General features: G+C 42.0%; 1 protein-coding gene across 1 annotated transcript; it reads right to left on the reverse strand.

Moving 5' to 3' along the window:
* Positions 1-12,424: 12,424 nt before the first annotated feature.
* Positions 12,425-13,528, reverse strand: LOC132049038 (uncharacterized). The gene has a single exon (XM_059439708.1). The coding sequence runs from the start codon at positions 13,526-13,528 to the stop codon at positions 12,425-12,427; it is 1,104 nt and encodes a 367-aa protein (XP_059295691.1).
* Between the last annotated feature and the right edge of the window lie 1,725 nt (positions 13,529-15,253).

Below are 15,253 nucleotides of genomic sequence, written 5' to 3' on the forward strand. Positions count from 1 at the left end.
TGTACCAAAAAAAAAATTGCGGGCCCCATATATATTAAACAACAACTAATATTAAAAAAAATTGTGGGCCCCATATTAAACACCAACCAGTATTAAAAAAAAAAAATTGGAACACACCACATCCAAACTCACGGAAAAAAAAGTGAACCCCATATTAACAAAATTAAGCAATATTAAAAAAAAAGTGAATCTCATAATAAAAAAACAAACAATATTAAAAAAAATGTGGGCCCCATATTAAACACCATGCGTATTCATAGCAAACAACTTGATATAATAAAGTTTTAAATATGGAGCACAAACTACAATGTTATATTAATCGTGTTTTGAACATAGTTTCCCATATTGACAAAATCAAGCAATATATAAACAAAAAAAAAAAAAAAGTGAATCCCATATTAAAAAAATAAACAGTGTAAAAAAAAAAAAAGTGCAAACTTTGTATTCTTAGCAAACACTAATATAATAAAGTTTTAGATACGGAGCACAAATTACAATGTTATATCAATCATGTTTTGAATATAGTATATATATATATATATGTTATATGCATAAAAATAGTGCAAATTAATAATGTCCAAAAGGGCGGGCTCCATACTAAACAACACTAGGGAATATAAAATAAAATAAAAAATAAAAAACTATATAAAGCATGGGTTTAGACCCATGCTTCATCGTCCGTTGTCCCTTAAAAAAAAAAGGGGGTGGGCCCCATACTAAATAACACCGAGCAATAAAAAAAAAGGAAGAAAAAAAGTGAAACTCGCCACATCCAAACTCACGAGAACAAAAAAGTGGACGCTATATTAACATAACCAAGCAATATTAGAACAAAAAAAGTGAATCCCATATTAATAAAACAAACAATGTTAATAAACAAATGCTTAGAAAATCAAACAATTAAATCAATAATGATAGACTCATTGCCACATGCGTATCAACCCATTAGTAGGAGCAAATGAAATTATTGTACAGCAACATACTTAAAATACTCATATATTAAAATAAGATAGAATTTAATTACTTTTTCATTTTTCCTTACTCTAACAAATGTGAAAAAATTGTGGGCCCCATATTAAACACTATGCGTATTCGTAGCAAACACTAATATAATAAAATTTTAAATATGAAGCAGAAACTACAATGTTATATTAATCGTGTTTTGAACATAGTATCCCATATTGACAAAATCAAGCAATATATTAAAAAAAAAAAAAAGTTAATCCCATATTTAAAAAAAATCAATGTAAAAAAAAAAAAGTGCAGACTTTGTATTCTTAGCAAACACTAATATAATAAAGTTTTAGATACGGAGCACAAATTATAATGTTATATCAATCGTGTTTTGAACATAGTGTGTGTATATATATATATATATTATATGCATAAAAATAGTGCAAACTAATAATGTCCAAAAGGTTCGGCCCCATACTAAACAACACCGAGCAATAAAAAAAAAAAAGAAAAAAAAGTGGAACTCACCACATCCAAACTCACGGGAAAAAAAAAGTGGACCCCATATTAACAGAATCAAGCAATATTTAAAAAAAAAGTGAATCCCATATTAATGAAACAAACAATGTTAAAAAACAAATGCTTAGAAAATCAAACAATTAAATCAATAATGATGCCACATGCGTATCAACCCATTAGTGGGAGTAAATAAAATTATTGTACAGCAACATACTTAAAATACTCATGGAAAAAAAAATGGACCCATATTAAAAAAAAAAAAAGGCAACGTCAAAAAAAAAAAAAAAAAAACTGTGCACCCATATACTAAAAAACCAAACAATATTCATGTAATTCCCATCAAGTCAATAATAGTGGATTCATTGCCACATGCATATTAACCCATTAGTGAGAGCAAATGAAATTATTGCACAACAAAAAATATGGACCTTATATTATTACTTTTCTTCAAAATATTTAATTGCTGTATTTGTTATTCCGCCATGTCATTTATTTATTATGTTTACTAAAATAAATATACTTAAAATATATATATTTAAAAAATAAGATACAATTTAATTACTTTTTTATTTTTATTCTTACTCTAATAAATGTGAAAAGAGATTAATATCAAATGAAGATCAAATAATGAATAAGATAAATTAGTCAAATTATAATTCTAATTCACGTTTCCTTAAAAAATCATGCAAAAGACAACATGACAAGTAAAATGAGCTAAACCGAAAATATTTACTAAAATGTAAAATTAATTTAATAATGTGAATTAAAATTATCCAAATAAAAATTTGATAAAAAATAATAAGTATTTTACGCTTTTAAATTAATCGAATTAAAATTAAAAATATCAAGCGATGCTCAAATATTGCTATTATTTTATCTCAAAGAGAGGAAAATAATTTTCTTTTAAACAAGTCTTCTCTTTTAAAAAGTATTAATAAATTTTCGTAGCAAACACGAATAAAATAAAGTTTTAGATACGAAGACAAACTACTGTTTTGTTATATTAATTGTATTTTGGACATAGTATATATATATATATATATATATTATATATTAAATATAACTATATATACATAGATACACTATAATCCGAAGTGTTGGGCCCGTGCGCAGCACGGGCATAGGCCATCTAGTAATAATGTATAAGAGTGGGTCTCCCACTCGGATCGTCAACATGTCCAGATATACTAAAGAGCATCCATTAAAATCTAGAAGAATGATTAAAAAAATTGAAATGGTAGACCAGACATGGCGGCTTCTCTGAAAAAAACAAAACAAAAAGAATTGGAAAAAACAAGAAGAGACCTCTTAAACAAATATTTATTAGTAAGAGTTTATTATATTATATTTGTTTACCCCGAATTTCGATAACAATTGAATTTGTAAGTAAGGTATAGGATATATGGATGATTTTTAATCTATTATTCGGTTGATATGAAATTGATATAGACTTATTTGTAATAATATATATAGATATGTGAGTTTTCGCCTATAATAAATATATTGATATTGGTGATTGAACTAAGTATATATATGGCGTTATATTGTATTGAGTGGATGAACAAGTCAAAGTATACTTTAAATCCGGACTAAAATGAGAGGGAGAGAGAGAGAGCTTCAATATATTTTTCTATTACCATGTTCTAGATTTCCAAAGCCAACCCCTAAAAGTAGGGAAATGTCCTCTATTTATAGTTTTGCCTCATAGGCCTTACATACAACACAAAGCCTTTTTAGAATATAGGAACCCTAAAAGGATAAGATAGGACCGTACGGTCTAACACCCGTACGATCGTCAGTACAAAATGACATAACGGTCTTGACGCGTGGCGAAGCCGTAACTGGTTAACCGGACCAACGACCACGATCAATTCGGACATGGAGAACCCGGACTAACGGCCACGAGAACTTGACTTGGAGAAAACAGGCTAACGGCAACGCAGAGTTTGGTCCGGAGACACCTGACCAACAAATTTACTTTTCTTTTCTCGGATCAGCCACATCCGGTGGATCCCCCCGGTCTGAAGGAAAGACCGATCATACTCGTGCTCATTTGGTCATACCCTCGGCCCCTGATCTCACTACTCTTGCATAAATCCGATTTTTACCGTATACAGATAGTCCCCACACTTTCCGGACCGTAGTTTTACCGGAGTAACGGGAAGTGGATAAGTCACAAAACCGTGGTTTCATAAGCTCGTTCTTATCTTTTTTATTTTGGCGGGTACGATTATGTCACGACCCTCGACATCGGCCACGTGTCTCGCCCCGAATGGCCGACCTCGGGAACTGCCGTAACGCACGTCGCCTCATATCACGCCTCATTAATAGTGGGACACATGGCGCCCCCCGGTTGGCTGACCTCTGTAACCACTACAGTTACCACGCCTATATAAGGCCTTTAACCCCTTCATTTTACCATTTTCACTTCTTCACTTCCTTACTTCTGATCGTTTTCATCTCTCATTTTCTTGCTTATTTTGATCGTTTTCTTTTCTTGCTTGTTTTGATCTTAAGAAAAGCCAACTTCTCCCTTTGCTGTTCTTTGATTAAAAGTGCTCTTTTGTTTCCTCTTTCACTCGCCATTTTGAATTCTTCAACTGCCCTTTCAATCTTTCCTTATATTACCTGCTTCGCTTCCTACTTCAAATTTACAAATCTTCCTTTTCACATCTCCCAAATGTCTGGCAACACCGAAACTACCTCCCAGGATGTTCCCTCTGTTTCTTCTCAGGAAGCCGAGCCAACCTCACAACCCAAGGGAAAAACCTTCGTTGAACCTACCGCTTTGGACATAGTGTCATCCAAACCCAACTACAACAAAGAGTTTGAAGTCGAGAAGCCCTCTCCGGTTGCGGACATAGGTCAAGTTTACCAAGGATAAACTTGACCAGGTCAGGGTCAACTGCGGATGGGATAACCGTCCGGTGCAAGTGTTCGCCCCCGGGCCCGACGAATCTATCACTGATCATAGAGAAGGCTTCTTGTATGTTTACACCTATCCATTTACGCTCAAGCTCGTCCCTGCAATTGACTCGGTTATTTTGGAGATGTACCGGACATACAATGTGACCCTGGCCCAAATTGGTCCGATTATATGGAGGACCGTGGCCTGCCTCCTGTTATTGGCCAACAACGTCAATAGGGAATTCACGATGACACATTTCATCCGGTTATATTCCCCAAGGCTATTCCGAGGGAGCGTGATAAAGCTCGCCAAGCGAGGTCGGAACCCGATTTTTTCCAAAATGGACGAAGACAGAGATCGAAGGTGGTTGGAACGCTATGTCCGGGTAAGGACCGCAGACATTATTCCGATTGAGTACATGCCTTTCCCGGAGAGGTGGAACGATAGGCGTAAGTTTCTCAGTTCTTCCTTCAATAATCATTCTTCCTCCATGCTTTGTCAACACTTTACTCCCTTGTATTCACGTGATTTCGCCCCCCCCCCCCCCCCCCCCCCCCCCCCCCCCCCTCCTTTTTTTTATATCAGTCCTGACAGCGTGGATACCTCCGGCCGTCCGGAACATGACCGAATAGGTTGGAGCAATTATCGGCCAATACACTCACGAACGACGGACATGGGGGGCAAAAACTCCATTTTTCTCATTTTTCTGATCATGTTTTTGAAAAATTCACTTCATTGATTTATTCAGACCACCTTTTCTTTTTCTATCCTGTCGCGTGGCCGATGGGTTGCCCAAAATCACGGTAATGTTCTCCTTGATTTGGTATATATTGTATCTTCCCCTTTTTTCTTTTCTTTTTCCTTTTCCTTTAATAACCCCTTCGGTATTCATGTTTACCCAGGGGTTCGGTGGAGCCGAAACCAGAACCAACAACCGAGCCTGCTACAGCGGTTCCTGAATTCGATTCAGTAAGGACATCTCGGCTCATTGCTGCTGCCAATAAGAGGCGAAGAAAGCCCTCGAATAAAGGACAGAAACCGAAGAAAAGGGAAAGGAGCGCTGTCCGGACTCTGAGGGATGAACCAGAGCCCGACTTTCTCTTTGAAGGGTCGGTGTAGCCCCCTCAGTCGCCTCTGTTCCGGAGGATGAAGTCACCATTCCCTCTTTTTCTACAGCTGAGGATGGACCTTCAGCTCCGGCTTTGCACACAGGTGGGGAAGAAGTTCTTTATCCAATTCCTCTAAGGTCGGTCGATTCGTTGACATATCGGGTGACGCTTCGTCCGAAGAGACTCCTGCAAAGGCGGATAAGATCCGGCTAGCTTCAATGCGGCCGAACAAAGAGCAGAGTCGGTCCCTGATACCGAGGCTCCAATGGATATCAGCCCACTGCCCGGTGGTGGCCTAGCTACTACATCTAAGGCACCCGCTTCTACCGAGTCCGCTAGGGTTGCTCCAACTTCTCCTGCGTCGAGGTCGGATAATCTTGATGACATGTTCTCGAGTATACCACCTGCAACCGGGGAAGCTGCCGGTTTCGGACATCTGCCTATCCCTAGGGTCACGAGGGCAACTAGCCGGGCCACCAAAACTGGTTCATGGGATAGCCTAGTACGTGTCTTCCCGGCCCCGAGCGTGGAACCGAGAAGAACAAGATCGGCCATGGTCACCGTCCCTGAGGATTGCAGCTTTTTGTCCCGTCCGATGGGAGTAGCAAGCTATCTGAGGCCTCTCATTTCGGACTCGGATAAGAGAAAGATGACCAGAGCCCCCTGGCAATGCCTCATTAACAAGGGTATGCATGCGGGTAACCGGGTAAGCTTATTTTCCAATCTTTACATAATTCAATATGAACCTTAGCTTCAGCTTTATCCAAGTTTAACTTTATTTATTTTTTCTACAGAGTGTTATGCTCGTCAATGAGGCCTTTATCTGTGCTCAGCAAGAGGTTGATGATTTAAAGGGCCAGTTGGATGCCCAAGGTTGTGAAACGGAGAAGTTCCAGCACCATTTGCAAGAAAAAGAAGATCAATTTAATCGGGTTGCTGCCCTTTCCAACCTTCAACCCGAGCTTGAAGCGATGAAAGCCAAAAATTTTCTTCTGAAGGCTGAGTTGGCCGGAATGGTTGAAAAGAACCAGCTTCTGGAAGCGAACAAGGTCGGCCTTAGCCAAGACAATGCTCGTTTTTCTTCGAGGCTCGGTGAACTCGAGGCCACTATCTCTTAACTCCGAAGTGAGCTTGATTCGGTCAAGACTGATGCCGTGAAGATGGCCAAGAGACATAGGCTGCTTGAATCCGAAAATGCTACGGACAAGGAGAAGTTGAGGGTAATGGAACAGAAAGTCGAGGATCGGGCCCGGATTTGCGACGGGCTCAAAAGCAAATTCGAGGAGGCAGCCGAGGCCAATAACATTCTTAAGGCCGAGCTTGAGTCGACTACTCAAGTTCAAAGGATTCTTGACGAAGAGAGATCGAAATTGGTGGCTAAATTGGCCAAAGCTGAGGCCGACTTAGAAGAGTCTCTTAAGGACGTGGAGGCTGCTGAGGCCCGTACCACGATTGCGGTTGAATATGAATGGTGGAAGTCCCGGAGGGCTACCCTTGAGAAGGCTCAACAAGGATTAGGGGACCTTCCGGCTCTGATACTCGAAGCCAGAACAATCGAGGAGGAGGCTAAGAAAGCCCTTAAACCCGAGTCTGAAGATTCTGAGAGAACGATTTTCGAAAACTCCGGCTCCAGTCGTACCGGGTAGACCATGGCCTGCATTAGCCTTTATTTTGTCCGTCTTTTGACTTGTTTTTGCTTTTGATTTTATGGAAAATGTAAAAACCCTCGTATATAAAATGAGCATTTTCCTCTTGACTCTCTTCATTATTTTTATTCAAATGCTTGCTATGACATTTGCCTTAATTGCTTATTCCGTTAAAAGGTTCGGAGCCATTTTTTCCAGATTGTGCCTGAGGATTGGCTTTCCTCTTCATTCGGTACCTTTTTATCCGAGGATTTGATCGAGTGATTTTCCCGCGGGACCTATTTATTCTTTGTGAATTCAGACGTCTCCGAATCACGTTAGCCATTACAGGGCCGATATATTTCTGACTGTTTGCTTATCATAGATTAAGTTCAGAGACCTGAATCCCTGCCTTGTCAAATTTTGATATGGCAGTCCCCATTCGAGGGTGTTAAAAGATTTTGGCTTGGTTCAACGCGACCTTGTTGCCTTTGTCGAATTTCGACGGTAGTCCCCGGTGTATTATATTTTTTTTAAAATGATGCCGAGTTTCGACAGTAGTCCCCGGTGTAGGGTATTTAATAAGAAGACACGTCCGAGATGTACTTTTCATAATTTTCTTTATATTGCAAGTATTTGCACGTACATAATATAAAGACTTCATCTGTTTCCTTCTGCTTTTACCGTAGCAAATGCTAAATGGACACGATTCGCTCTGATCGTTTGGTCCTTATATCGAAACCTAACACAGAAGGTCTGGGATTAGACAAAGATGGGAAATATAAAATTTTAAGGACTTCTCTGGGGTAGCACTTAATAGTGTTCATCTGCTTTGTTGAACTGAACTCAATTCTAACTTTCCGGGGTAAGTCTTGATGTGGGTATGATAGTCCCCTAGTGTTTATCCGAGCTGCATGATCGGGTAAGCACTATCAAGTCCCCACTCGAGGGGTATACCCCGAATTCCCGGGTACTTTGACTCGCTTTCACCAAATAACACGTTGTACTTGTTGCCTCATTAAAAACCTTACCGGAAAACCCACTTCGGGACAAAACAGTACTAAGAAAATGATTGCAACACGTGTTTTCAGACCTAACTTCATCCGGTACTCGACTTTCTACAAAAAAGAAGACAGATTAATAATAAAAAATGATCACAAAGGTAGACATCCATACCTTAGCAAAGAGTATCTCTTCAAATGAGCCACATTCCAGTTATTGCGCAACTGTTGTCCGTCCATAGATTCCAGCTGGTACGACCCTTTAACCGATATTCCTGTTATCTTGTATGGCCCTTCCCAGTTTGGACCCAACTTTCCGTCATTGGGATTTTTGGTGTTCAAAGTAACTTTCCGAAGCACTAAGTCCCCAACTTGAAAATGTCAAAAATTGGCCCTCCGGTTGTAGTACCTTTCCATTCTCTGTTTCTGAGCCGCAATACGGACCAATGCATTTTCGCGTAGTTCGTCCGCGAGGTCGAGTTTTATGGCCATGGCCTCCTCGTTTGATCCACCGGTGGCGTATTTGAATCGGAGGCTCGGTTCGCCAACTTCTACTAGGATGAGAGCTTCGGCCCCATACACCAATGAGAAAAGCGTTTCCCCCGTGCTTGATTTTGATGTAGTTCTGTAAGCCCATAATACCTCCGGTAGCACCTCCCTCCATTGATGCTTTGATGTTTCAAGTCTTTTCTTTAGATTTTGAATTATTATTTTGTTCGTGGATTTCGCCTGTCCGTTTGCACTTGGGTGATACGGAGTTGATATAATTTTCTTGATCTTCAACCCTTGAGGAAATTATTGACCTTGCTGCCTACAAACTGAGGGTCGTTATCACAAGTTATTTCGGCCGGGATGCCGAAACGACAGATAATATAGTCCCATATGAAGTCAATAACCTACTTTTCTCTAATCTTTTCGAAGGCTTGCGCTTCAACCCATTTGGAGAAATAGTCAGTTATAAACAAAATGAAACGGGCCTTACCTGGTGCTCATGGAAAAGGACCAACGATGTCCATTCCCCACTTCATGAAAGGCCAAGGTGAGATCACCGGGTGTAGCAACTCCTCGGGCTGATGGATCATCGGGGCATGCCTTTGATACCCATCGCATTTTCGGACAAAATTCTTCCAGTCCTCCTCCATCCGGTTCCAGTAATAACCGGCTTTGATAATTTTTTGAACCAAGGCTTCTGCACCAGAGTGATTACCGCAGATACCCTCGTGGACTTCTTTGATCACATAATCGGTTTCTCTGAGACCCAAACACTTGGCCAGGGGTCCGAAGAAAGACCGCGGATACAATTGACCGTCTATTAAGCAGAACTGCGCTACTTTGGTCCTCAGTGATCGTGATTCTTTTGGGTCACTCGGGAGCTTTCCATCTTGTAAGTAGTCGATGTATTTGTTGCGCCAATCCCAAGTTAGACCCATCGTGTTTATCTCAGCATGCCTGTTTTCAACCGCCGAATTCATCAACTGCACTATGGTACCGGGGTTGATTTCCTCCCCTTCGATTGAAGAGCCCAAATCGGCCAGTGCATCGGCTTCATTATTCTGCTCCCTGGGTACATGCTGCATCGTCCACTCTTTAAACCGGTGCAGCTCCAAATATCTTTGCATTCGTTCATCCTTAACCTCAAAGACGCCATTCACTTGGTTAATGACCAAGAGAGAGTCGCATTTTGCTTCGATTATTTCGGCCCCCAGACTCTGGGCTAACTCCAAACCTGCAATCATAGCCTCATACTCGACTTCATTGTTAGTCAAGTTGATAGTTCTAATCGACTGCCTAATGGCATCCCCGGTGGGGGTTTTAAGGACGATGCCCAGCCCAGAACCCTTTAGGTTCGAGGCCCCGTCCGTGTTTAGAGATCAGATACCCGAAGCCTTTCCCGAGGTCAGCAATAATTCTTTTTCGACCTCGGGAATCATGGCTGGGGTAAAATCTGCCACAAAATCGGCCAAGATTTGAGACTTAATGGTCGTCCTAGGCTTATATTCGATGTCATATCCGCTAATCTCTATAGCCCATTTGGTCAATCTACCCGATAATTTCGATTTATGCATGACATTCTTCAGCGGCTAAGTAGTTACTACGCATATCGGATGGCATTGAAAGTAAGGTTTCAGCTTTCTTGAAGCACTTACCAATGCCAAAGCCAACTTTTCGAAGTGGGAATAACGAGTCTCCGCATCCCCTAGAGTTCTACTCATATTATGTATTGGAAATTGCGTATCTGCTTCTTCTCGGACTAAAATACTGCTTACCGCTATCTCGGATACGGCAAGGTATAGGAATAACTGTTCATCTGCCTTCGGTGTGTGCAACAAAGGAGGACTTGATAAGTATCTTTTTAACTCCCGCAAAGCTTTCTGGCATTCCAACTGTCCAATCGAAGTCATTCTTCTTCCTCACTAATGAGAAGAAATGGTGACTTTTATCCGAAGACCTTGAAATGAAACGGCTCAGTGCCGCTATCCTTCCGGTGAGCCTCTGCACTCCTTTGATGTTATTCACCACCTCAATATCCTCGATGACTTTGATCTTATCCGGGTTAATTTCAATTTCCCGGTTCGACACCATGAAACCCAAAAATTTTCCAGATCGGACACCGAAGGCACATTTTTTCGGGTTAAGCTTTCATGTTGTATTTGCGGAGTACATCAAAGGTTTTCAGAAATGTTTTAAACGGTCCTCTCGTTGTCGTGGACTCGACCACCATGTCATCAATATAAACTTCCATTGTTTTCCCTATTTGTTCTTCGAATATTCCATTAACTAGGCGTTGGTACGTTGCACCGGCATTTTTTTAATCAGGGCAATGACATTGTAACTGAAGTAAGTCCCGTATCGGGTAATGAAGGATGTTTTCTCTTGATCCTCCGGGTGCATCCTGATTTGGTTGTACCCAGAGCAAGCATCGAGAAAACTTAATATCTCATGCCCGGCCATTGCATCAATCATTCGATCGATGTGAGGCATCGGAAATGAATCCTTTGGGCATGCTTTGTTCAAATCCTTATAATCAACACACATTCTAAATTTATTACCTTTCTTCGGCACAACCACTACACATTCGCTTGCTTGATCCGGGTATTTTACCTCCCGGATAGAGCCTATTTTTAAAAGCTTTGTTACCTCATCCTTTACGTAAGCGTGTTTTGGTTCTGTCATGGGCCTCCTTTTCTACTTCACCGGGGAATATCTCCCGTCAAGTCTGAGCTTATGAGTCATCACCTCCGGTGGCACACCTGTCATGTCTATATGGGACCATGCGAAACAATCGACATTAGCTTGAAGAAATTTAATTAGCTTGTTCTTGAGCTCCGAGGTTAACCCCGTGCCCAGGTATACCTTTCTATCTGGTAGATATTTGAACAAGATGACTTGCTCCAGCTCCTCCACGGTAGATTTGGTTGCATCGGAGTCATCCGGTAATGCGAACAATCGGGGTATGCCAAAATCGTCCTCTTCATCCATCGGGTCCGACCCCTTCTGCTCTGCTGTCGAACCCGTACCCTTTAGTTGCTATTTGGTGTCCTTGCCTCCGATTGATTCATCATCTCTTTGATCCGATTTTTTGGGGAAGAGTGGTGTTTCCTCGACAGCGAACATTTCCCTTACAGCGGGTTGTTCACCTCGGATGGTTTTTATCCCCTCCGGTGTCAGAAATTTCAGCAACTGATGTAGTGTCGATGGTACTGCTCTCATGCTATGAATCCACGGTCTACCCAGCAAAGCATTATACTTCATATTTCCTTCGATGACATAGAACACCGTTTGTAGAATGGTGCCGTCAATGTTGACCGGCAAAGAAATCTCCCCCTTCGTGGTTTCACTCGCCATATTGAACCAACTGAGTACTCGGGCGACTGGCACGATCTGGTCGAGTAGCCTTAGCTGTTCAACCACTCTCCACGGGATGATGTTGGCCGAGCTACCTGGGTCAATCAAAATACGTTTAACTTGTGATTTAAAAATAAGAATAGAAATTACCAATGCATCATTATGCGGTTGAATGATGCCTTCTGCATCCTCGTTGCTGAAGGAGATGGAACCCTCGGGTACGTAATCCAAGCTTCGCTTCTCACGCACAATGGAAACCTTCGTTCGTTTCATCACCGGCTCTCGAGGAGCATCTGTTCCCCCTATTATCATATTGATTACATGCTGAGGTTCCACTCGTTTGTGAGATTCCCTTTCCTTGTAGTGGCTTTTAGCTCGTTCGCTCAGGAATTCTCAAAGGTGGCCATTCTTCAATAAGCGAGCCACCTCCTCTCTTAGTTAGCGACAGTCCTCAGTTCTGTGCTAATGGGTTCCATGATACTCATACATCACGCTTGGATCCCGTTGACCCGGGTCTGATCTTAGTGGTCTCGGCCATCTTGCTTCTGCGATACGGCCATTAGCCGAGACTAGATCCGAAGTATTGATGTTGAAGTTGTACTCCGATATCCTTGGTAAGTCTTTGTTGCTAGCCGAACTCCCGGCATCGCTTCTAAATGATAGACCTCGACTGTTCGACCGGCGCTCAGCTGGTTTATCACCCCGACCAGAGAGTTGACTAGGGCCAACCTTTGATCTTTCCGATCTGAAGCTCGATTTTTCGGAATGAGAGTATGGCTGGTATCTTTCCCTTAATGATCGCGCCTCCGGCTTGTAAACTTTTCTCGACCTTTCAGAGCTTTTGATTATATTTATGGGTCCCGGGGGATGCTCGAGTTGGTCATCCTCTACCCGAATCTTTGATTCGTACCTCTTATAAACAGCTGCCCAGGTCACAGCCTCACACTCCAGCAAATTCTCTTTCAGTTTGAATGAGGCTGTCGAGCTCCGAGGATTAAGACCTTTGGTAAAATCTTGTGCATCCCATTCCTCCGGAACCGGAGGGAGCTCCATCTGATCTCTTTGGAAGCGGTTCACAAATTCTCGTAACAACTCATCATCCCTTTGGGCTATACGGAAGATGTCCGTTTTCCGGGCCTGCACCTTTTTAGCTCTGGCATGGGCTTTTATGAACACATCCGCTAGCATCTCAAAAGAAGTGATTGAATGCTCGGGCAGATGGTCGTACCAGGTCAATGCTCCTTTCGATAGAGTTTTCCCAAACTTTTTCAACAACGCGGACTCAATTTCATCCTCTTCGACGTCATTACCTTTAATGGCATAGGTGTACGAAGTCACGTGCTCCTGTGGGTCCGTTGTGCCGTTATATTTCTGGATATCCGGCATTTTGAACCTCTTCGGGATCAACTTCGGAGCCACACTTGGAGGGAAAGGCCTTTGAATGTACCTTTTTGAATCTGGCCCTTTTAGAATAGGCAGAGCCCCCGGGATTTGATCCACCCGAGAATTATACGTTTTCACCCTCTTCTCTGTTGAATCTACCCGCTTTGCCAAGGTTTCGAGCATCTTCAGAACTTCGATGGACTATCCGGCTCCGGATCCGTTACTCTCGACTTTTCGTGTTTCATCCCTCCTTGGTTCAGTGACTCCTTTTGACCTTACAGGGGCTGCCTTGTCGTTTTTGCTCTGCAACTGAGCTATTGCAATCCCTTGTTCGGCTATGGCAGTCCCTTGTTCCTGCAACATTTCAAATATTAAACATAAGTTAATCTCATCAGGAGTATTCGATGTTTTCCGGCCTTAAACCCGGGACAAAGTAATTGAGTTACGAGTATTCAGGGGATCGGTGGCCAGAAGGGCGGCGTTCTCCTGGTTGACAGTATTCTGCCAATCGAGGCCCTCTCTCGAGTTCACGGCATTGGGGTCGGCTGGATCCGCCGGTGGGTTTCGTAACCCACTGTTGTTCTCGTTTTCAGCCACAATTTCGTTGTTGTTGACATGACCAGACTATCCGTTGTTTGCCATTTTGTCCGTTTTTTGCGGAGAATAGCAAATTCCTCAATCAATGGTGAAAGAAGGAAGAAGCAAAGATTAAAAAACCACTATTATCCTAGCCCCACGGTGGGCGCCAAACTGTTTACCCCGAATTTCGATAACAATTGAATTTGTAAGTGAGGTATAGGATATGTGTGTCACGATCCAACCCCGTAGGCCGTGACTAGTGCCCGAGCTGGGCACCCAAACACAATCATTAGTCCGAATCACATACAGATAGCTTATACGGACGCAAATATCAAACACTGACTCAAATTATATCAAACTGTCTCAAACACATCTCAAACCCAACCATATATATATCGAAGTTTTAAGCAAGGCTATCAAATGGCCCAACGGCCCAAAACATATACAAATGCAAGCCGACGAGGTCGCCACGCGCGAATGGGATCGCCCCCGAACAAATAATATACAAACACAATCGTACGTAATGGGCATAACCCACATACATGTCCACGTACCTCTAAACGGACAAACGTAATCATATGACGAGACGGGGCCCGCCGTACCGAACCGGTATATATAAATGCAACGAACGAATATATACCAAAATGTGGCTCCGGAATAAGGAGCACTCCAAACAGCGAGGGTGTCCCAAACGGGTGGATCACCGAATCGCGTACGTACTGCGGGCGTGAAACGCGGCCCACGAAGAAAGGGGTCGGTACGAAATATGTGCGAGTATGCAAAGCGTAAAATATAGTATACAAATGCGAGTCGTAATCGAAATAGAGAGATACGAGAAAAGTAAATGCATTTCCATATTATCAAAATGTTTACTTGTCAAAATACAAATCATGCATAAAGCTCGGAAATATGGTCGCCCGCCCGTCGATGGCGCCATAACACAACATAACACCGAGAAGTTTTAAATCTCCGTATCCCGTCACACATCATATCACGATAACGCCATACACGGCATAACACCAAATATAAAGCGGAACCGACCCTACGCGAGGGGCTCGGTGAACCATAAACACAGCATAACACCGGAGTATATCATAGTGCGCACGATAATAGAACCGGCCCGGGACTCGGCGAAAGATATAACAGAATGCACGAACGAAGTCGTGAGTAACCATATGCATAAAATCATTATCATAGACTCAAATGATAAGTAAGATGATCATACTTAGAAATCAGAATAATAACCAAATTAAATTCTTCCAAAAATCGTCAGGATTACTAAAAAAAGCCAACGAACGGGTGTCGACCCGAGTCGGGCCCGCCTATGAA

The sequence above is a fragment of the Lycium ferocissimum genome, chromosome 3 (genome assembly GCF_029784015.1).
Source record: "Lycium ferocissimum isolate CSIRO_LF1 chromosome 3, AGI_CSIRO_Lferr_CH_V1, whole genome shotgun sequence".
Lineage (NCBI taxonomy): Eukaryota > Viridiplantae > Streptophyta > Magnoliopsida > Solanales > Solanaceae > Lycium > Lycium ferocissimum.